Source organism: Nomascus leucogenys, chromosome 7b (assembly GCF_006542625.1).
Source record: "Nomascus leucogenys isolate Asia chromosome 7b, Asia_NLE_v1, whole genome shotgun sequence".
NCBI classification, from domain to species: domain Eukaryota; kingdom Metazoa; phylum Chordata; class Mammalia; order Primates; family Hylobatidae; genus Nomascus; species Nomascus leucogenys.
The window spans coordinates 53,570,312-53,593,692 of record NC_044387.1 but is presented as its reverse complement, the minus strand read 5'-3'; the positions used below and the strand labels follow the sequence as shown (position 1 = coordinate 53,593,692).

Genomic DNA, 23,381 nt, shown 5'->3' with positions numbered 1-23,381 from the left:
GCACAAAGGTCATCTATAAGCCAGGAAGAGAGCTCTCACCAGGAACTGAATTGGCTGGTACCCTGATCTTGGAGTTCTCAGCCTCTAGAACTTTGAGAAACAGGTTTCTGTTGTTTAATTCGTCTAGTCTGTGGTATTTTCTTATGACAGGCTGAGCTAAGACAGGGAGGATGGTGGAACATCGGATGATGGCAGTGCCGTCAAACCCATGTTGTCCCAAACATCCCTTGAAGGTCCCAGAACCATTCCAGAGTGGGATGTCCTGTCTTAGCATTCAAAGTATCTGTAGGTGTTACCCCAACCCAGTCCCCAGAAACTGGAAACATTCCACTTGGTGCCATCCTGAAGTGTCTGTAACAAAAATCCCACACACTTGAGTCTTTTTCATCTGTTTTATTAGCATCAATATATACAAAGTGGAAAATGACTTAATTTCATTATTCTAGCTTAGAAAGTTTGTTTTGCTTTTTATTCTGTTTGGCGATAAAATGGAAATGAAAATTTCCCAGGAGAATGCCTACCTTTGGGGGTGCTGAACAACTCAAATAATATCTGACCTCAAATGACTCGTCATGCCTAGTCAAGGACATAGGAAGGTCATGCCCTTTGGATTCACTCGAAGGGCATTTTTGCTTGAGGCCCCTGCTTCAGCCTAAAGCTACCCACGTATTTGCCAAATCACTACTTCTTATACAACCCTCCTGATGATGCAGACGCTTTGCTTCCTTCTGGGCTGTTTGGCAGTCTTCAAAGCTATCAGCCTGAGGTTCTGTAGGCTCTCCAAGTGGTGAGCTTCAAAGGATCATAGTTAAAGCACATCTATGAAACTAAGTAAGAATGGCCATCAGGTAGCGATCAGAATACTTATGTTAGCTAAATAATTCTACAAAAAAAAAAAAAAAGCAAAAAGCTGAGCTCCAAGCTAAAGAGGGTCGAGTGTGTGCATTTTTAAAGCACAGGGTGTTAGCTGACAGATACAGCTTATATGAATTAGCATGTAATACACGCCATCACATGCATTCTCTGAAGCTCACAATCTCTGTAAACGTATTTCCCCACTGTTTTAAAAACAAAGAGTGGCTTGTAGGAAGGCTCAGTCCATTCTCGAGTTTCTCAAGAGTGTATCCTATTCAAAAATATTTAATCCCAATGGGTTTTAATATTGATCTTATAAAAACAGACGTATATGAACTGTAATGAGATGCCTTGCACATTTTTGGCACTATTATTTTTTTACCTTTATGTATTACAAATACACATTCAGATATTTTAAAAAGAAAAATAGACACCATCCTGTCTTTTCAATCACACTGTACATTGTTGAACTCGTATGATCTGTCTCTAGGCTAAAACAAACTTTTAAAACATGGTTACAGGTGTGGTACTACTAAGACAGAACTGAGACACTGGTCTTCTGAAAAAAACAACAACAACAAAAAAACAAAAAACCCAACGTCTTTTCTATCTTTCCAATAGTCAATAAGAACATCTGGGGTGTGGCCTGGCTAGTTTTGGGGATAGGGTTAGAATAAAGATTTATATTTTGTCAGTCTTTATAAAAGGCAAATGTTTAGTTTTCACATAACCATAATACGTTGTAAAATCAAATATTATTAATAGAGTTCTTCATTCCAGGTGACCCAGGGTTAGGGTTAGAATAAGCATCAAATAAAATGGATTGGGTTCTGCCTTCTAAGGAAAGGTTACATGATTTGTGTTATCTTTCTCCAAACATGACACTGTTCACTAATGGCCTAGAACACTTCTCTGGTTCTTGCATTAAATGGGGCTTTGGGTCCTGGAAAGCAGCCTTTAGCTATTTCTTGCCATGGACCACACATGCATGCCTTCAGGAGTATATGTGCAAGATTCTTTTCTGGCAGAAGGAAAATATTCTGGTCTTAGACCCCCAAGATTGAAGTCTGAGTTCCTGCTGGCAAGGAGGGTACATGTGTGCATAAAACCGACTTTCCCTATCTTGCTTAAGATATTTCCAATGTAACCGCGAAAACATAGACTCCCCGCTATTCTCCCTATGGCCAGAAAAGTCTTTGCTTGTTTGAAAACCAGCAGACTTGAAACAATTCCAGAGAGAATGGGAGGGCACCAAAGAGGGTTCCAAATGCCACTGAGCCCGTGTGCCTGTCCAAGCCATTGACTGTCACCAACATGTCACCGGTCCCAGGGAGGTGAATCTGCTTCACACATACTATTTCTTCCATGCACCCGCACCCTCCACCTTCTCTTTATACCTGTATTTAGAAAATAATCTTCCAAAGAGTCACACACTCACTGGTTTCACTGGGTTGGGGGAAAACAGACCCTGATAAAATAAGAGGAATGCCCATGTGATTAGATGTGGGGCTATGGAACCCTTTCTGAATGAAATTCCTCTCTCTGTCTTCATTGATGTTCAGATCAGATGATACAGGATTCCACTGGACGGTTTGCTGTGATTTAAAATCCCCTGCCCCTGTTCTCCGCACCTCCTCAGTCAGCATTCACACCACCCTCAAACATCCAGACAGCTTCAGAGAATAGAAAAACAGTTTCTTCTCATAGGACCCTCCCGCCCCCTGAAATGCTTGATGGCAAGTATATTCTGAAGATGACACCTTTTAGAGAATCAGTGCACTTGAGTCTCCTCTATTTTGAGGGCTGAGATATTCCAGAACCCCAGGAGAAACCAGAGCTCACCCCTAGATTTCCAAACATGGCACCTCCTTTTTCCCATCACAAATCATTGTCACTGTATGAGTGGGGCCGCTGGTGCCTCCCAAGCCTGTGTGTTTATTACCACAGCTTGAGAGTGGCTTGCTGAACATGGTGATCGATCCTGGCACTCGTAGCATAAATTACGTGCTCTTTCATCGTTGAAAGAGTGTCAAAGAAAAGAACATTTTATTAACCAAATTCCCTTACCCAATGATCCCCTTCACCCAATTCTTCATTGGAACTCTCAAATCTCTCATTTTTCTCTGAAAAATTCCCTTTGGTCATTTATCACCTTTTTAGAAAGAAAACGTTTTCTTGTTTTGTCGCTGTCCAGCGAGGCCAGAGTGGTAAAAGACAATGTTTACATAACACCTTTGCTACCTTCAGAAGAACCACGAGAGGGAGGGGCTGTGGAAAAACCTTTCAGAAGCTGGCAAAATGGGAAGAGAGGACACAGAATTTGTTTTGGAGCACAGCTCCCCAAATGGGTTTAAGTACCCATGCTAAATTCCAACCCAAACTAAGCCAACAAGAAATACCCTTTCCAACCTAATCTTGGGACTTAGATTTGTACTGAAAACACCATGGGCATGGTTCCCAAAGATGCATGCAATTCGATGCAGCCTTAGCATGGCATTGCTGATGGGAGAAACTCCATCTGTTGTTTTGTGTTTTTGCTGCCGCGGTTTGCCATTTTGCAAGTCTTCCACCTGCCTTCAGAATTGAGGCTGTAACATGAATTTGGCTGAGGCCGCGAAACATCCAAACCCACACCTATTTCACTTTTAAATATAATAAATACAGGGAAGAAAACAGTAAACCTTCAATAAAGAGTCTAAAGAAAAGACAGTCGACATTCTGGGGTTTCAATCAAATGCCACATGGTCTCTGGATGAATGTCTCGAGGAGACTGTGGTTGAGTTCACAAGTCCCCTTCTCAAGTGTAGCTCTCTTTAGATAGAAACCTCATACTCTCTGGTTTCCTGCAAGAGAGAGAAGCACGGATTTGTCAAACGCTTGTGTGGTAGAGGGATATACATACAGGGATGCAGTTCTTTGCACCTCCATATGTCCATGACCTTGGTCGTGACTTTGCAGTGCCCTCCCACTCTGACCCTGACTTGCTTTTGCCAATGGGTTATAAGGAAATGGCGTACAACAGCTGCTTGAAACATGCTTGTGTGTTTCTGCTCACATCCTGTCCATCTGTCATCACCATGAGCAGGGCGTGCCCTGCTAGGCTTTAGTCTCTTCAGGAAAATGAAGGACACAGAGAGCAGAGCTGAGTCACCCAGCCATCAACCAGCCAATGCCAGGATTACCATCCAGCTGAAATAAGCCTAAAACGCTGTCCCACAGACTGATGAGCAAATGAATGCTTGTTGCATTAAGCCATTGAGTTCAGAGATCTTTGTCACTCAGCATTACTATAGCTCTAGGTCACTGATACACTCTACTAATAAGTATTCATTCACTTCTAGTCTCTAAAACTCTCCTTTATTTCAGTCTGACCTTTTCCCATGATTTCAAAGCAAGCTACATAGAATGCAAAATAACATATGCCCTAATCTACTATTGCCATGTGAAATGACTACAACATAGGGGTAGTTTGATTTCTTCAATATTTATGGAGTGTGAGTAATGTATTCCAAGCCCCAGGGACAAGGAGCAAGGAGATAGAAGAAGGCTCAGCCCTGGAAGTTGTCACTGTCACATGCTTTAATGGAAGTCTCCAGCTCCCATTCAGCCAACACAGATATGCAATCACATCCATGCTTCATGGTACATGGGATTGTGGTGGGCAGGCCCCAAGGTGGTCCCCATGATCCCCAACTCCTGGAGCTCATACCTTTGTGGGCTTCCCTCCCTTTAAGGGTGGGTAGAGCCTGTGACTTGATTCTAACTAGGAGAATACACAGGTGCTAGGATGTCATTTCCATGTTTGCATGACACAAGATTGTGACTTCTGTCTTCCAAGATGACTCTCTCTCTCTTGCTGGCTTCGAAGAAGCCAGCTGCCATGTCATGAGCTGCTCTATGGAGAGGCCCACATGGAAGAAACTGAGGGTGGCCCCTAGAAGACAGCCCGCAAGAAATTGAGGCCCTCATTCTAACAACCTGCAAGGAACTGAATGCTGTCAACAACCATGTGAGTTTGGAAGTGGATCCTTCCCTTGTTGAGCCTCAGATGAGACTGCAGCCCAGTTACTGCCTTGTTTGTAGCCTGTGAGCCATAAAGCAGGGGGTCCAGCTAAGCTGTGCCTGGCTTCCTGACTTATAGAAACTATGAGATAATAAATGTATGTTGTTAATTTAGGCCCCTAAGTTTGCAGTAATATTGTTACACATCAATAGATAACTAACACGGGAGATCAGAGGAAGTGGAGGTGAAGGAAGGTTAGCAGGATAAGAAACAAGTCAGGTTTATTCCTCCCAAACGTTGGGAGATGGCTGCACGTCGTTACGCAGTGAATTTGAAGGATGGTGGTTTTGCAAAGTCATAATCAGCCTTTCGCTTCCTCGCATGTGCCCTGGACCTTTGCCCATGCTCTCCCTTCTGTCTGGCATCTTCTTCAGCCCATCGTCCAAGCTCTACCCACTTCCCATGTCTCAGCTTTACTCTCACTTTCTCAACGATGCCTTCCCCAGCTCCCTCTAAGTGTCCCCGTTATACATTCTCCTAGTGCCCTGTTCAATTTTTTCATAGTCCTTAAAAAGTATTATTTGTTGTAATCAAAATATTCATGGGCACATCGGATTGTTGGAGGTTCGAGGGAGGCAAGATAGCATCATGATTAAGAGTGTCAGGTTGAATTTGCATCCTGGCTTCAGGCTGTGCATCCTGGCTGTGTGCCACCTTGGCCAAATTATTCTTTCCTCTCTCTGGACCTCAATATCCTCATCAATCAATTAGAGATAACTGTGGAACCTATTGCAGAGAGCTGCAAGGATTCAAGGAGATTATGCATTTAAAGTGCCCAGCACATGGCATGTATTATTATTGATAATAATAATTCACAAGACAGTAGGCTCATTAATGGTGTAATCTGTGTCTATTGGGGTTCATGACTATGTTCCTAGCACCTAAAACAGGGCCTGACACTCAAATGTGCAGGGATGTTTCACACTGCCATTGAATAAAGGGTGGAGCCCAGTGGGATGTGTGGGAATGCTGCACGTTGCCACCAGGCCACCGGTGGTCTGCTCTCTGTGGGTCTTGGGTGCAGCCTTTTTTTTCTGTGGGTGTTCTGCTGACAGTAATCAGCCTCCTAGGCTCATCCTCAGCACCAATCACCTGCAAAGAGAGCTGGGTTCTCCCAGCATTTATCTCTTCAGGGCTCTTCTTGGGGATAAGACAGGACCACTGGCTGTGCCTCTTGTGAGCAATAGGAAATGAAATGTTTTGTCTTCTTGTTGGCGAATTCAGAGCAAAGAGGAAGGGAATTGGGAAGAGACGAGAGAGACCAACTCACCCCTGTCTCGTAAATGGGGTTGTCAAACTCGGTTTCCACGGTGATCTGGCTGTAGGGGTGGGAGTACATCAGAGGCAGGCGGAGGTTGGAATAGTAGCGACATCTGGGGGAGAGAAAGGAGGGAGAAGTTACTTCTCCCCAGCTAGGAGACACATTACAATATTGAACGGGAACAGTTGGTGCCACTTCCTGAGCAGCGGCACCTCTGTGAATGACAACGAGGATGTGTGCAAACAGCCTTTTGCAGGCGAGAATCCTAGTGAGGTGAAAGCAGGAATCATAATTGCTCTCAACTTGCAACCCAGGCAGCGAGAACCAAAGACTTGTGATCTCCCCTTACTAGGGAGGGGGGCGGAGCTTAATTTGTTTTCTCCTGGAAGGTCATTCAAGTCCCTCTTGAATGCAAAGGGAAACAAGAACAAGAATGAGCATTTATTGAGCACCTACTGCATGCCATATTGCCTTAGATCAGCCTTCCTTGACCACCTATTTATTTATTTAGAGACAGGGTCTTGCTCTGTCACCCAGGTTGTAGTGCAGTGGTGCCATCTCAGCTCACTGCAGCCTCTGCCTCCTGGGCTCAAGTGATTCTCCTACCTGCGTGCACCACCACACTTGGCTAACTTTTTAAGTGTTTTTTTGTTTGTTTGTTTGTTTGTTTGTTTTTTGTAAATAGGCGAGGTCTTACTATATTGCCCATTGCCCAAGCTGGTCTCAAACTCCTGGGCTCATGCAGTCCTCCAGCCTTGGCCTCCCAAAGTGCTGGGATTACAGGGATGAACCACCATGCCTGGCCCCTGACCACCTATTTAAAGGTGATTTCTCTGTTACTCACCACACCGACCTATTTCCTTCATTGTGTTTATCTTAGTGTGTTATAATTTATTTGTGTATTTACTCTACCCTGCCCCCAGTAGACTGTGGGCTCCATAAGGGCAGGGATGATTTATTTTAGTCACGTTCCTGCCTCAGGACCTTTGCACATGCTATTCATATATTTGCATAGATTTCTTTTGTTTTTGAAATGGAGTCTTGCTCTGTTGCCCAGGCTGGAGTGCAGTGTCATGATCTTGGCTCACTGCAACCTCCTCCTCCCAGGTTCAAGTGATTCTCCTGCCTCAGCCTCCCAAGTAGCTGGGATTACAGGCACCCACCACCATGCCCAGGCTAATTTTATTTTTTTATTTTTTTAGTAGAGACGGGGTTCCACCATGTTGGCCAGGCTAGTCTTGAACTCCTGACCTCAAGTGATTCGCCTGCCTTGGCCTTCCAAAGTCCTGGGATTACAGGTGTGAGCCACCATGCCTGGCCTGCGTAGGTTTCTCATGATCACTTTCAAGTCCTTGCTCAAATGTCATTTCTCAGTGGGGCCTCCTCTAGCTACGCTATTTAAAAGTCCACCACCACTTCTGTTCCAGAATTCTTGCCCCCTCCCAGACTTCTCTTCCTGCACTTATCAGTTTCTAACACTATATATTTTCTTATATACTTTGCTTGTTTTCTATCTTTCCTTGTTAGAACCTGAACCCCAGGAGGGCAAATATTTCCTTCTTTTTTTTTTTTTCACAAATGATGTTTCTAGAACCGAGAAAACTGCCTGGCACCTAGTAGGGGCTCAACAACTGTGAATGTGAATGAATGAGTGGCTATTTTGGGGCATGGTTTAATATCTTCCTTCTGCATCAAATGCAAGTTTCTAGACCCTTAACATCTGGGACAATGTCTAATATACAACAGATTGTCAATACATATTTGTTGAATAAATGAGTGAATGCGTGAGTGAGTGATGGAAGGAACGAATCAACGTGCCTGGCAATATGTCATGTCTGTGTCCCCCACTAAATCATAACCTCCCTGAGGGCAGGAGTAGTATTTGTCTTACTGGCTTGGAGGCTTCATAATTGCCCAATGTAAATATTTATCCCACAGACTTGGGCTGAATCTGGGCATCTCTGAGATCACACAAATGCCACTATGCCCGAGCTCCAGGTGGAGACCCTGAGGCTCAGAGAGGTGAACCGCCCAGTCCCTCTGAGTACTGGTGGCTGAGTGCTTGGCAGTCGTCTCCCCCATCAGCTCCCTACCTTGTGATGTAAATGTAGGCTCCTCCCAGCAGTAAGGAGATGATGAGGACCGGAATGAAGATAGCCAGGGCCATGTTCCCCCCTTCCAGCGACGTCTCTGCTGCTGCTTCTGCTACTGAACACAGGAGCCAGTGAGGTCCTCATTTCCCAGGTAGCTAACTCCCAGTGAGTGCCCAACTACCCAGTTCTCCACCCTTTGGAGACAGCTTTCCAAGGTCTAAGGCTCTGGGAGGGCCTTAGACCTTGCAGAGCCATCACCAAAGACTAGAGGAAATGGTGGTGGTCCCTTGCAAGGAGTCCCAGACTCATCCTTTGGTGGGTTGGCCATAGGAGCTACAGAGAATTACACTGTTTGAAACCCAATCGCACCATTCCCATTTTTGGGGGGCTACAGTTAAAATCTGATTAAAGTTCAATTCACAGGAAGACTTGGAGAAAATCCCAAATTCAGTAACTGGGAAAGCAGATTTGCTGGACATTCCATGGAGTGGAGAAGAGAAACAGGAATGCGTCTGGACCCCAGATGCAGGAGTGGAGGGCGAATCTGGATTTGTGTGTGTTGTTGAGTTGAACGGTGCTGGTAGTCAGCCACAAGGTTTCTAAGGGATTCTCAGACCTGGTGCTCACCTGTGGACTGGGGAGCTTGTTGCATGCAGACTGACGGCCCCTCCTAGACCTTTTGAGTTCCACTCTCCAGTCCACGAGTGGGCTCTGAGCACTGGGGACAGCTGTCTGTCTTGCACACCCCAATGACACCCCAAATGTGAAGGCCCGTTTTGATTCCCAGAGGCTACTCCTGCACATTTCCCGGCTGCTCTCTCAACCTCCCATTGTTTGTGGCAATTGCAAGAACTATGACAGCTGCTGCAGGAGCCTGGGGCAGAGGGCTGCTTTCCCAGCATAGCTTAAAGGGGGATCCTACATTCCTTCTAGAAACTTGGCCTCAAGGTTTCCTCTGCCATTCTCCACGGTCACATCTAATGGAGCTTGGCTGTACACCAATCTATAACCCATTAACCACCACTTTACGGGGTCTGAAAAATCAATCCTAATACCCACAATAAATGCATGAGCACAAAACGTTACAATGGCTCTCATAAGCTCCGAGCAACCCCAGCCCTTTGAGACGTTCTCATGGTTCATTGGTTGGCAAAAGGCAGAAAAAGGATACTCTGAATGGAGACTAACACGAAGTGCCCTCTATTTTCCAAGTGGAGTGTATAATTCATGCTCCTTCACTTATATTTGAGCCCTGGTTCCACCTGCTTGGATTCAAGTGTTGTCTGTTACAAGGAACAGCCACTAGTGAAGTGTAATTTACATAGCCCCAGATTCTAAGTGAACTCATTATTGTCAGAATGCTAAAGATGGCTCCAGGAATAATAAAAACTGCTTGATTGGGTAAAAACATTAAAAAAAGAAACAATATATTACAGTATATATTTTTAAATATATACTATAATATACTGTATTTGTATTTACATATATATATATATATATATACACACACAGTAATATAGTACAGTATATATTTTACATCACAGCCCCGGTGAGTGGTTTTGTACCGAATTCAATAGCGGTGACATAGAACACTGGACATTTTACACACGGGAGGGGTTGGAAAGGGAAGGAACCACATAATGAAAACAAAACTGAAATAAAATCCTGGATAGATTTTAACATCTGCTCCTCATTAATAAGTCTCATTTGGGAATTTCTAATAAAAGGAGAGCTGAAGTAAGGAGAGATGGGAGAAGGGGTGGGTATGTTGAGGGGAAAAAAGACTCAGGGAAAAATGGACCATCGAATGCTTCCAGGGCAGACTCTTCCCTCTGGAAAGCAGGAGGACTCTCGGCATGGAAGGTGACACGTTACTAGATTTAGTTCCCCTTCTAGAATGGCATCATGAAAAGTTTTACAATAGGGCTATGCCTTTCTCAGGCTTATGGGCTCCAAGCTTTCCTTATCTCATTGCTGTTACCATGTATAGAACAGCTGTTGAATCCCTTTCAAGTTATTGTTAGGGTCCTGACTTGCAAATCCCATATTTTTTTTTCCCTTACAATATTATTTTAAAATTATCTTTGGCAGTCTGAAGGTAGAATTTATTTTTTTAAGTGTCTAAAGATATTCAAAGACCTGCCCTTGTTTTGTGCTATTAGTTGGATTTATTGAGCTTTTTTTTTTTTTTTCATTCTGGAACTCACCTTCTAAAGCATGTTCAAAACTGTCTTGATTAACTGAAAGAGAAATCAGGAAGCATTGGTCAATGTAAAGTGAATTCACTTCGTTTGCATGAAATGAGGCCAAAAAATTAGATGCAAAAGCCCATGCCATGCTTTGGTGAAGTTAGTGGTATGTTTTTACTCATCTTGGGCCACTATAATCAGTGAACGTGCCTGGACTATTCACTTCCTAAGTTCCCAAGAGAAGATGAGACAGATAAGACCCAAGATCAACAACAGTGATAGTGAATAATTACTGAACACTCACCGCGTGTCCAAAATTGTGCCAAGAACTCTATATACATTTGCTCATTTAATCCTCGCAACAATCTTGCTAGGTCAATGCTATTATCATCCCCATTTTACAGATGAGCAAACAGAGGTTCGGAGAAGTGAAGCAACTTCTCTGACATCACACAGCTTCTCAGTGATGGAGGCAAGATTTCAATCTGGGCTGCTCAAGCTCTCTGGTTTCTGCTCTCAATTATGTGGTTAGGGTCTTTTCATCATTTTCATGTGGGGCAAAGCACAAATGAATTGCGAGGCCCAAGACCTTTATACAAAATCCAGCCAGAGGTGGAACTGTTGTCCTGTTTTGAAGACTATCTATGTAAACCTCTCTAATTTCATTTTTATTCATTTTATATTTGATGAGGCTTTGTATCCCATGTGAAACTATTTTTAATCATTTATGTTTTTTGTAAAACTTCTCTGGAGGTTCAACATGATGGGGACTGGCACCCCATCTTTGTCATCAGTCATCATGGTAGCTAAGCACAAAAATACACCAACAAGGATGGATGTTTATTACAGGAATGCAAAACCCCAGCATGAAGGACTTTGATGAAAAAATTGCAGCATTAGGGGATAGGAGGGAGTGGCCATCAAAGGCTTAGCTATACTGATGTCCCCAATCCCAAGACATCCTAATCCATGCCTTGGCTAAAGTCACTCTCTGGTTTATGCCATCATCACACCATGACAACAAAACCAGCTGAAAAGCTAGCTGGCTAACTAAGTGCACACTTCTCTGCAGCTTTGGCATCAAGAAAATGGAAAGATTGAAGCAGATGGTCCCGCCCCAAGATGTGAGTTGCACCGTGGTTGAGTGGGAGTGCGTGAATGTCCATGGAATCTTAGAACTGGGAGGAGGCATCGAATCATGTGTCCCTCGGAGTCCTGTGCTCATGAACCCCACAGGGCATGTTAAATGCAGATTCCTGGGCCATTCCTGGGACTTGTCAGAGCGGTATTCTCAGCGGCGGACCTCTGCAGGTCTCACCAGTGCCTCAGCAGTTGGGCTCACTGGCTCCTCTTTAGAAACTCTGATCTGGACTCCCCCAGTTATTTCACAAAAAGGGAAACCAAGGTCAGAGAGGGAGGGGGGCTCACTCAAGGTCACACAGGTGGTCCACAGCAGGACTGGACTGGAGCCCCGGGCCCCAAGTCCCAGTCAGGTGGCCTCACATTGGCACTCAGTTGCTTCCCCTCCTGCAGACCACAGTGTCATGCATCCCAGTTTTTTCCTGAAGAGGAAGTGATTTATCATTTCCTTACAGAGTTGGTGGTGGGACAGATCTCAGGAGTGGAAATGGAGAGGGAAGAAAGGTGCAGGAGTCTCCCGAGAGCCTTTCTTGCTAGCAATCCCATCACAGCTGTGGGAGAAGGCAGTGAGTTGATTCACTTTGTGGGGCTTCTAGAGATACTAGCCCATAGAAAAGAGAGGTTTCAGGGATCACCTGCAAAATGGAGCCTCTTTTTATCTTTTCCTGTTATTTTTTTCCTTTTTTTGTCATTTGTGTATATATATATATTTTTTAAGACAGAGTCTTGCTCTGTCACCTAGGCTGGAGTGCAGTGGTGCAATCTCGGCCCACTGCAACCTCGGCCTCCCGGTTTCAAGCGATTCTCCTACTTCAGCCTCCAAGTAGCTGGGATTACAGGTGCACACCACCATGCCCAGCTACATTTGTGTATATTCTGATGGTAGTTTTCTTTTCAGTTTGGCAGCATTAAAAGAAAATTGAAAACATACAGTGCTGGCGAGGAGGTGGAGAAATGGACATATTACACATTGTTGGTGAGTGTGGATTGCTCCAATTGTGGGAAACGATTTGGTGACATCCAGGACAACTCGATATCCACAGATCTTTGCCCACACCATCAGTCCTGCTTTGAGGAATCTGTCCCACAGGATGAAAAGTGCCAGCATCCAAGGATTCATGGGCAAGATTTTTTTGGCAAAACAAAACAAACAAAAAACTGGAAGAGAACTGATGTCTCCATCAACAGAGGAAGGGCTGAATGCACTGGGGAACAAGCAAAGTGTGGAATGATGGGTGGCAAATAAAAAAATAACATGGCGCTACTTTTGTAATAAGTAAAACACAGAGTACAGCATGATATGAACCTCCCTCCCTCCCTCTTTTTTTTTTTTTTTTTTTTTTTTGTGATACAGCGTCTTGCTCTGTTTCCCAGGCTGGAGTGCAATGATGCAATCACGGCTCACTGCAACCTCAACCTCCTGGGCTCAAGCAATGCTCCTGCCTCAGCTTCCCAAGTAGCTAGGACTACAGGAGTGTGTCAGCATGCCCGGCTAATTTTTTGATTTTTTGTAGAAATGAAGTCCCACTATTTTGCCTAGGCTGGTCTCGAACTCCTGGGCTCGAGTGATCTCCCCACCTCAGCCTCTCAAAGTGCTGGGATTACAGGTGTAAGCCACCACACCCAGCCTTCTTTTTTCTTTCTTTTTTTTTCTGTAAAACAAAAACAAACATCCCTCTCTCTTTCCAAATATGTCTATGTGTATAAAGCTAGGTAAAGGTGGGACGCTGGAAATTCAGGTGATTAGCACTGGCTTCTGGAGAAGAAAGAAAGGGATGGAGGAGAGAGGAAAACTCTGCTCCTTCCATTTGAAACTCTGATTTCTTCTACTTGTTCCATGAGATACCTTCACAATTAATCCAAGAAGAATTAGAAAAGCTACTGTGGCAGATACAAACATGTTGTCCAGGCCAAAGTCGCCCTTTTCATGGTTTTCTTATTTAGTGTTTTTTGTTTGTTTGTTTTATTTTTTTTTTGAGATGGAGTCGTTCTGTCACCCAGGCTGGAGTGCAGTGGCTCGATCTCGGCTCACTGCAAGCTCCACCCCCTGGGGTTCACGCCATTCTCCTGCCTCAGCCTCCCGAGTAGCTGGGACTACAGGTGCCCACCACCACGCTCGGCTAATTTTTTTGTATTTTTAATAGAGACGGGGTTTCACCATGTTAGCCAGGATGGTCTCGAACTCCTGACCTCGTGATCCGCCCGCCTTGGCCTCCCAAAGTGCTGGGATTACAGGTGTGAGCCACCGCGCCGGCCGGGGTTTCTTAAAAAACAAATCCTGCTAATTTTTCTCCCCTGCGGAAAACTCATCAACAATGTCAAATTAACTTCTGTTAATGTTCATGTGACAGTTAAGAGGGTTTACAGGCAATCTTTACCCAGGAACTTCCCAATACTTAAGCTCTACAAAGCAGGTTTCCTGTGCTATCAAAAATAAATTCAGGTCGGGTATGATGGCTAATGCCTGTAATCCCAGCACTTTGGGAGGCTGAGGTGGGCAGATCCCTTGAGCCCAGGAGTTCAAGACCAACCTGGGCAACATGACAAAACTCAGTCTCTATTAAAAATAAAATAAATTCAAACACAGGGCTGGACTTAGTCAAAATTATGGGGGAATGAGGGAAGGCAGCTGTCTTAAATGCTAACTGTGGATTTCCTACCGTTCATTGCTCTTCAAAAGGACCCCTTGTTCTCTTATTAGGAACTGCTTACGGCCAGGCGAGGTGACTCCGCCTGTAATCCCTGCACTTTGGGAGGCAAAGGCGGGCGAATCACGAGGTCAGGAGATCGAGACCATCCTGGCTAACACGGTGAAACCCCGTCTCTACTAAAACTACAAAAAATTAGCCGGGCGTGGTGGCAGGCGCCTGTAGTCCCAGCTACTCGGGAGGCTGAGGCAGGAGAATGGCGTGAACGCAGGAGGCGGAGCTTGCAGTGAGCGGAGAACGAGCCACTGCACTCCAGCCTGGGGGACAGAGCGAGACTCCGTCTCAAAAAAAAAAAAAAGAAAAAAAAAAAAAAAAGAACTGCTTATATAAGTCATTGTCATTCATGTGATGAGCCCCTGCTTGATACCTGGTAAGATTAAATTGCATCCCTTATGCTAGTGTTTCCCATACTTGGCTGATGATACAATTCACCTGTGTGGTTAGTTAAACTGGTCCCTGGGTCCTGCTTTAGACCTAGTGAATCAGAATCTCCGTGGAAAGGGCTCAGGACTCCATTTATGTTTGGAAATCACGGCCTTAAACGGTTCTCACATTCAAAGTGCATTTGAGAGCTTGTTAAAATGTTATTCCAGGCCCACCTCTCAATGATTTTGCTTTGGAAGATCTGGGGTAGATTCGGGAATGTGTGAACACACCTAGGTTTCCATGCTGCGGTGATTGGCTGGTTGAGGGTCTTTCTTAGTAGCCCTGAAGGCGGGAAATTTACAGTCATGACATGCGGGTTCAAGTCCTAGCTTTGTCCTGTACTAGCTGTGTGGCTTTGGGAAAATCACTTAACTTCTCTGAGCTTCTCCTTCCACATCTGTAAAACAGGTAAGATGGCTCACCTATCTTAGACAGTGGTCATAAGACTTAACCGAGGTGATTCAGGGGAATTTTTTTTTTAGGTAGATAAAATTCACATAACATAAAATTAACCATTTCAAAGTGTTACAATTCAGTGGCATTTAGCACATTCATAATGTTGCACAACCATGACCTCTGCCTAGTTCCAAAACATGTTCATCATCTCCAAAACAAGCCCCATACTCATTAAGCAGTCCCCAGACAACCACGTCTCTGCTTTCTGTCTCTATGGATTTACCTATTCTAGATGTTTCTTATAAACAGAATCCTAAAACGTGACCTTTTGTGTCTAGCTTCCTTCACTCAGTATAATGGCTTTGAGGTTCATCCATGTTGTGGCATGTGTCAGTATTTCGTTCCTTTTTATGGCTGAATAATATTCCCTTTTTTCTGCCACACTTTTGTTTATCCATTCATCAGTTGATGGGCATTTGGGTTGTTTCCATCTTGTGGCTATTGCGAATAGTGCTCCTATAAACATTCTTAGACAGTGTTTGTTTAAATACCTGTTTTCACTTCTTTCGGAAATATACCTCGGAGTGGACAAACTAGCTGGGAAAGTAGTTTTAAACCTCAGAGCTGGGGTTCATGAACAAGGCATTTGGGGATCCACTGAAGTTATGGGTTCCCAAGTAGAGACATAAAACTTCATGCTTCTGTTCCTTCTGGAGGGCAAATTCAGAGCCTTTTGCCTGATTCTCAAAGGGGCACTAATGCAATAAAGGTTAAGATCCACTGGCCTAAAACACTGAACATATTTCCATTACTATTACTGAATGTGCACTTCAAAATCCAGATAAACGAATCCAAATTTTACTTAGTGTGTTACAACTTAATTTTAGTGATGAGTGTTCAATGGATTCTAAGATGCAATTTTCTCACTTCACCATCTGGGAGGTGGGGGCGAGGCTTAAAGCAATAATGTGTAATAATAGCTGCCACAAGGTGGCGCTCACGATTTCCCGTGTGCACAAACGTGGGGCGTATGAGTATCAGAGTTTGCAGAATGCCAGGTAGCGCCCTGGGAGATCACCCCGTAGGCAGTGGGGTAACACACCTAACTCATGGGAACTAATTGGTTGTGAGAAAGCGGTGCAAGAGGTGGGAAATAATTAAGCAGGGTTCTCTAAGCGGGGGTCAAAAGCAGGCAGAGGTCAGATGCGGTAATCCCAGCACTTTGGGAGACCGAGGTGGGTGGATCGTTTGAAGCCAGGAGTAGAGACCAGCCTGGGCAATATAGCGAGACCCCCATCTCTACAAAAATAAAAAAATTTAGCTGGGTGTGGTGGCGTGAACTTGTGGTCCCAGCCACTCGGGAGGCTGAGGTGGGAGGATAGCTTGAGCCCAGGTGGTTGAGGCTGCAGTGAGTAATGATCATGCCACTGCATTCCAGCCTGTGCAACAGAGCAAGACCCTGTCTCCAAACAAATAAACAAACAAACAAACAAAACAAAACAAACAAACAAAAACCAGGCTGGCTCACAGGGCCGGGACTAGGGCAAGGCGAGAGGTGTCTAGGGCGAGAAGTGTATGGAGACTCTTTTTTTAAGGCTGTTCTATGGGACACTTGGTCACCTCCTTACATTTTTCACCTCAGGCACCTCTCTTGCCTCAACCTCGTCCCAGCCCTGCCTCAATATAACTGCAAGCCCCTCGTATCAAAGAATTTAGTTCGTTATGGATGTTCCTACAGAATTCTGCATCCCTGATGCTTTAATGGGACAGGAGCTATATATATACATATGTATGTATGTATATATATACATATACATGTATGTATATATATACATATACATATGTATGTATATGTATATATGTATACATATGTGTATATATGTATGTATACGTATATATGTATACATATGTGTATATATGTATACATATGTATGTATATGTATACATATACATGTATATATGTATACATATGTATGTATATGTATACATATACATGTATATATGTATACATATGTATGTATATGTATACATATACATGTATGTATGTAAATGTATATATATTTTAGTACAGAATGACATTCAACATGAGCGATATTGAGTGGAAAAATAGGATGCTGAAGACTTGGAGTAAAAATGATTCTACAGCTGGGTGTGGTGGCTCATACCTGCAATCCCAGCTACTCAGAGGCAGAGGAGGGAGGATCACTTGAGGTCAGGAGTTCTAGGCCAGCCTAGGCAACATAGCAAGACCCTGTCTCTACAAAATTTTGGTAATAATTTAGAAAATCAAAAGTGCCAGACTTTGAAGGTGGAGAAGTTTTAAATACACTGGAACCAGTTTATTTTGCTTGTATTTTGTTTGTTTGTTTGAGACAGAGTCTCACTCTGTTACCCAGGCTGGAGTACAGTAGCATGATCATAGCTCATTGCAACCTCTGTCTCCTGGGCTCAAGTGATCCTCCCACCTTAGCCTCCCAAGTAGCTGGGACTACAGGCACACGTCACCACATCAGGTTAATTTTTGTATTATTATTATTATTATTATTATTATTATTATTATTTTGTAGAGACGGTTTCACCATGTTACCCAGGCTGGTCTCAAAGTCCTGGGCTCAAGCAATCCTCCCACCTCAGCCTCCCAAAATGCTAGGATTACAGGTGTAAGCCACCGCACCTGGGCTGCTTATATTTTCATTTCAACATTTTCATAAGTGTGATATATGATAAAAAGCTTAAAGACCTTTTTTTATGTTTTTATTTTTTAGATAGAATCTCGCTGTGTCACCCAGGCAGGAGTGCAGTGGAGCCATCTCGGCTCACTGCAACCTCTGCCTCCCAGGTTCAAGTGATTCTCCTGCCTCAGCCTCCCGAGTATCTGGGACTTCAGGCATGCACCACTACGCCTGGCTAATTTTTTTGTATTTTTAGTAGAGATGGGGTTTCACCATGTTGGCCAGGCTGGTCTTGAACTCCTGACCTCAAGTGATCTGCCTGCCTCGGCCTCCCAAAGTGTTGGGATTACAGGCGTGAGCCACTGTGCCTGGTCAAAAGCTCCTTTAGTAAGTAAAAATAAAAATGCTAAGCCAGGAGAAGGCATTGTGTCATAGTATAATTGGCAGCATTTTTTTTCTTTTTTAATGGTGCATAAAGTAATGGTGACATCTTAGATTTAATGAAGTACAGTAGCTCAGCTCTTTATTATTTTAAAATTTAATTTAATTTTTTTGAGATAGAGTCTTGCTCTGTCCAGGCTGGAGTGCAGTGGCGTGATCAAGGCTCACTGTAACCTTGACCTCCTAGGCTCAGCTGATCCTCCCATCTCAGCCTCCCGAGTAGCTGGGAATACAGGTGTGTGCCGCCATGCCCGATTAATTTTTTTTTTTGGTAGAGATGGGGGTCTCACTATGTTGCCTAGGCTGGTCTCGAACTCCTAGTCCAACTTTTTAGAGCAAGTTCAGAACTCCTGTGAGCCAATCCTGACATCTCCAGGCCCCGTGGACCCTGTATGGTGAGTAGGTTTCTTTACCTTTACACACGGGCAGGGGCCCGTTCCAGTGGGATGGCTGTCCGAGGATGCAGCGGATGGTCACTTCACCCATGAGCTCAAAGCCTTCGTAGCACATGAAGGTGAGGGACTCTCCTGGCAGGTAGAGTCGCTTGTACAGGATTTGGTATCCATTTTCAGGCAGCCCTGGGTTGTCACATGCCAGGGACTCCTCCGCTGAAATGCAAGCCAGAAGGAGCTCTGATGAGATGATGCAAATCTCTGGGGAGTCCTGCTCAGAACCTGTGTGCTCTAGCTTTGGTCAGCCTCTCCAGCATCCTCTCTCTGCATCCCCACCTTGCATCAGACTGTTTTCTATTTCTCAAACTGTCCTTTCTGTCTTCCACCTCTGGGCACAGATTACATACGGGCAAGGCAGAATGAAGTTGGCTGAGGAATCAAGGTTAAAATATGAGTTCTGTTAATTATTAGCTGTGTGATCGCCAGCAAGTGGCATAACCTTTCTGATCCTTAGTGTCCTCATTAGCATAATGATGATCAAAGTAATATCTGTCTCATAGGAATTTGGAGGACTAAAATAGGTAAGTAAGGAAATGCTTAAGATGTTTTGTTTTTGGCATGTCTTAGGTACTTAGTAAATGATGGACGGTGGTGGTGTTTAATTATGAAATCTTCTTGCTTTTCACCTGACACCTAACCTGCGCATCCATCATGACTAGATCTTGTCTTTCGATACTCAATCTTCATTTCTCCTTCTCCAGGAAGGCTTCCTTGATGCCTCCTACCATCAACTGAGTCGTCAGTCTTCTTAGTTTTTCCAGCACTGCATGCACTGTACTGTATTGTACTGTACTGAATTAGTTATCTGTTTCCCTCACTGGAGATGAGCCTATTAGAGCAAGCTTGAAGCTCAGGACCTGGGATTTAGTAAGAATGCAACAAAAGGCCCCAACTATTACAAATAAGCCTATACTGCCATCTGGTGACTGCTCTCTTCAGCTGCAGACACAAAGTACCCAGAAGCCTAAGACACCCAGGCTGGAGTGCAGTGGTGCAGCCCAGCTCACTGCAGCCTCAACCTCCCAGGGTCAAGCAATTCCCCTGCTTAAGCCTTCTGAGTAGCTGGGACTATAGGTGTGTCCTGCCACACTCGGCTTTTTTTTTTTTTTAAGTAGAGACAGGGTCTTGCCATGGGTCCCTAGCTGATCTCAAACTCCTGGGCTCAAGCAATCCTCCTGCCACAGCCTCCCAAGGTGTTAGGATCACAGTATTTACTGGAGCGTTGAACCTGCAGGTTTAACCCATTCCAGGCCGCATGTGAGATCTAGTCCTTTTTCAGCACCTGGATGGAATGGACAGCCAGCAAATTGCTTCGCACACAGGACTATAAATCCTAAAACATTCTAAACTTTATTATTTAAAAAAATTCAAATTGTAGTAAAATCTACATAACATAAAACTGACCATCTTAACTATTTTAAGTGTACAGTCCAGTAGGTTAGTGTACTTTTACATTGTTGGGCAACTTATGTCCAGAACTCTTTTCATCTTGCAAATCTTAAACTCTATATGCGTTAAACAACTTATCCCTAGCCCCTGGGATCCACCATTCTACTTTCTGTCTCTGTGAAGTTCACAGTTCTAGTTATCGTGTGTAAGTGGAATCAAATAGTATTTGCCTTCTGTGACTGGCTTCTTTCTCTTAGCGTAATGTCCTCAAGGTTCATCTAGGTTGTAAGATGTGTCAAAAATTTTCTTCCTTTTCAAGGCTGACTAATATTCCATCGTAGGCAGGTGTCACACTTTGTTTTTCGTTCATCCATCGATGGACACTTGGGTCGCTTCCCCTTTTGGCTACTCTGAACAATACTGCTGTGAACATGGGTGTACATGTTAAGCTATGCCCAGATTTCTGACCCACAGAAACTGTCAGATAATAAACATGTGTTGTTTGAAGCGTCTTATTTTGCAAGATGAATCTCAAGCATGCCTTCAAGACCCAGATTGCTCCCCAAAGGCATGAATTCCTCTGTCCTTGGAACTCTGTCTTATCATCATCATAACTTCAGAATCTTTTCTGGCACCTCTTTCCCAGGCTTTAAACTCATATTGTGCTTGTACCCAGTACAATGCCTGGTTCAGAGGAAGCATTCCTTTATTTACTCAGATAATGTTTATTGACCAATTACTATGTGCCAACAACATAAATAGTACTGAGGACACAGAGGTGAATAAAACAGGTATAATCCCTGGTCCTATGGCACTTGTGGTTCAAGGCACACAGTACAGTGTAGGTCCCAGCTAGAACCCTTTTCTCTGTGAACATGACTTACATCTGGGCTCTACTCAGTTTGAGCAATGTCAACTGAAACGATAGTTACCGAGCCTTCACAAATTAGGAGATTTCAAATAATAATTTAGATTTCTGGATTCTTCTGAAACCTTAGAAGATTGCGCAATACTGGGTTCACATAGTTACATGGCAATGACTGGCTGGAGTTGAGTAGTGGCTTTCCCTGTTAGACCAGGAGTATTCTTTACTTTAGCCCCAGTGTCTGCCACTTCCTATTGTCTTTCACGTGGTACTTGCCTGGCCTTGTAGGCATGTAAATGTATCAATTTTCCAATGAAAAGATGAATGAATCAATCGATGAGTATGTTTTAGTCACAGTAATCACCATACGTGAAGAATCGGGACTTTGATCTCCTCCAGTGGGTGGACAGGTAGGAATCTGGCTTCACTCTTGAGGTTGAAGGGTTTTCCTTTATACGTCAATAGCAGTCTTCACTGGGAGTTATGAACTGTTTCCTTCCCACCCTTGACATCTAGCCCAGAAGTCAGCCTGTGGGAAGAGACTTTCCAGGTCACTGTGCAGCTGGAGTTGCATCTTGGATGACACCATAGATAGCTCTGGCGGGCACCCATGCATTTATTCAGAAAATCTCTCTTGAGTGCTTACTTCATGCCCAGCAATGCGTCCAGCAATGCGGTGAGGAGGTGAATCAGACATCATTCCTGTCCTCTAGAGCTCATGGTCTGCATGCTCTAAGGGGCCAAGCAAATGTGTAAATGGACAACTTAATTAAAAATGGCAGGTGCCATAGAAGAGAGAAACTCAGAAGACCCTGGGTGGCTGGAGAAGACCCCTAATGTAGCCAAGGGAAGGGGCTGTTGGAATAGTTGAGCGAGAGAGGCAGAGATGTTGAATGTAGCTCCCTTTCCACAAGACTCCCAGAGATGAGGCAGTAAGTGGTTCAGCTGACACTTGGCCAAGGCTAATCCTTCCACTAATTGAAGGTCATCCGTATACTTGAAGTTTACCCCCTGGCATTCCAGAGCAGGATGGATATGCAGCCAACGCTTCCGTGTCTGAGCCCAGAATCAAATCACAAAGCCTTGCTTAAGTCAATCATGGGGCTCCCTCCAAGGCAGCACTCTATTATGTGTTTATGGGTGAGACCTAAGAGGGCTGGCAAGGAATCATTAACCCTGCAGAGCGTGCCTTGGGGATGGACTGTAGGAAGGGAGAATTTTATTTTTATTTTTACAGCCTGTGCTTTGATGTATTTTTTTTTTTAATGCAGGGTGGGTCTGCATTACTTTACATAAACATAGATGGTATAATGAGCAGAACCCAGTGCCAATCATATTCTAATGATTCCTCTGAAAACATCCTGAGGAAGTCTTTGGTCCTCAATCCAGCTAAGCTCACTGCTGCATCTTTGGCAACCTGGTACAGGATAGGTGCCCAGGAAATGTCTCTTGAAAGACCTCACATCATTTCATTTAAAGGCAAATTGCAGAGTAGGAGCGCTTGGGCTCAAGTGTCCAAGGGCTCAGGATTCAGATCCTAGTTGTATGTCCGTGAGCACAACTGACCTCTCTGAGCCTCAATTTCCTCATCTTTAAAGAGGGGTATCTCATGGCATTGTTATGAGAATTAAACAAGCTCATGCATATGAGATGAGCAGCATATAGTGAGCACCCAATACACACTGATTATTTTTATGGCTTTTAAAACTCTTGTCATATTTTCATGCCAATTGTACTGTTGTTTACTTAATACATATATATATATATTTTTTTGAGACAGAGTCTCACTCTGTCACTCAAGATGGAGTGCAGTGGCGTGATCTCAGCTCACTGCAACCTCAGCCTCCTGGGTTCAAGCGATTTTCCTGCCTCAGCCTCCCGAGTAGCTGGGACCACAGGCATGTGCCACCAAGCCTAGCTATTTTTTTTTTTTTTGAATTTTTAGTAGAGACGGGGTTCCACCATTTTGGCCAGGCTGGTCTCGAACTTCTGACCTCAAGTGATCCATCCGCCTCAGCCTCCCAAAGTGCTGGGATTACAGGCGTGAGCCACCACACCTGGCCTATTTAATATATTTTTAAAAATTTCTATTGACTTGTTTTTCTATTTAGATTGCACTATATAATTTAACCTCACTCTAAATAATAATAGTCTTATAATCAGAGGTTTCACATGTCAGTTTTAATTTTTCTAATTTTCTTAAGCCAAACGACTCACAAAAAGTTCATCTGGACACTGTTTAAAGCCGCGCGGGTATCCCCGTAGTGTATCTGATACTCCTGCCCCTCGGGAAATGCAGCCCGGTGCACTACACTTTATAGTTTTTGAACTCCCAGAGTCCAGAATACACTCTCTGGTTTTGTTTTGTTTTTGTTCAGCCTATAGACTCTGTTCCTCCAACGTTCCATCCCTGTGCTGGGAGCCGGGTATG

General features: G+C 44.1%; 1 protein-coding gene across 8 annotated transcripts in view; it reads right to left on the bottom strand.

The window, feature by feature from the left end:
- Positions 1–378: 378 nt before the first annotated feature.
- SEZ6L (seizure related 6 homolog like) overlaps positions 379–23,381 on the bottom strand; it is a 213,887-nt gene continuing 190,884 nt past the window's right edge. For 3 of the 8 annotated variants that reach the window (XM_030816001.1, XM_030816005.1, XM_030816008.1), the window contains 5 exons: positions 18,658–18,852; positions 10,480–10,512; positions 8,273–8,387; positions 6,189–6,291; positions 379–3,698 (listed from right to left, as the gene is read on the bottom strand). In XM_030816001.1, coding sequence (XP_030671861.1) covers positions 3,669–3,698; positions 6,189–6,291; positions 8,273–8,387; positions 10,480–10,512; positions 18,658–18,852 — 476 coding nt within the window. In that variant the 3' untranslated portion in view covers positions 379–3,668. The remainder of the gene's footprint in view (positions 3,699–6,188; positions 6,292–8,272; positions 8,388–10,479; positions 10,513–18,657; positions 18,853–23,381) is intronic. The other 5 variants (XM_030816003.1, XM_030816006.1, XM_030816002.1 and 2 more) reach the window with 4 other exon arrangements.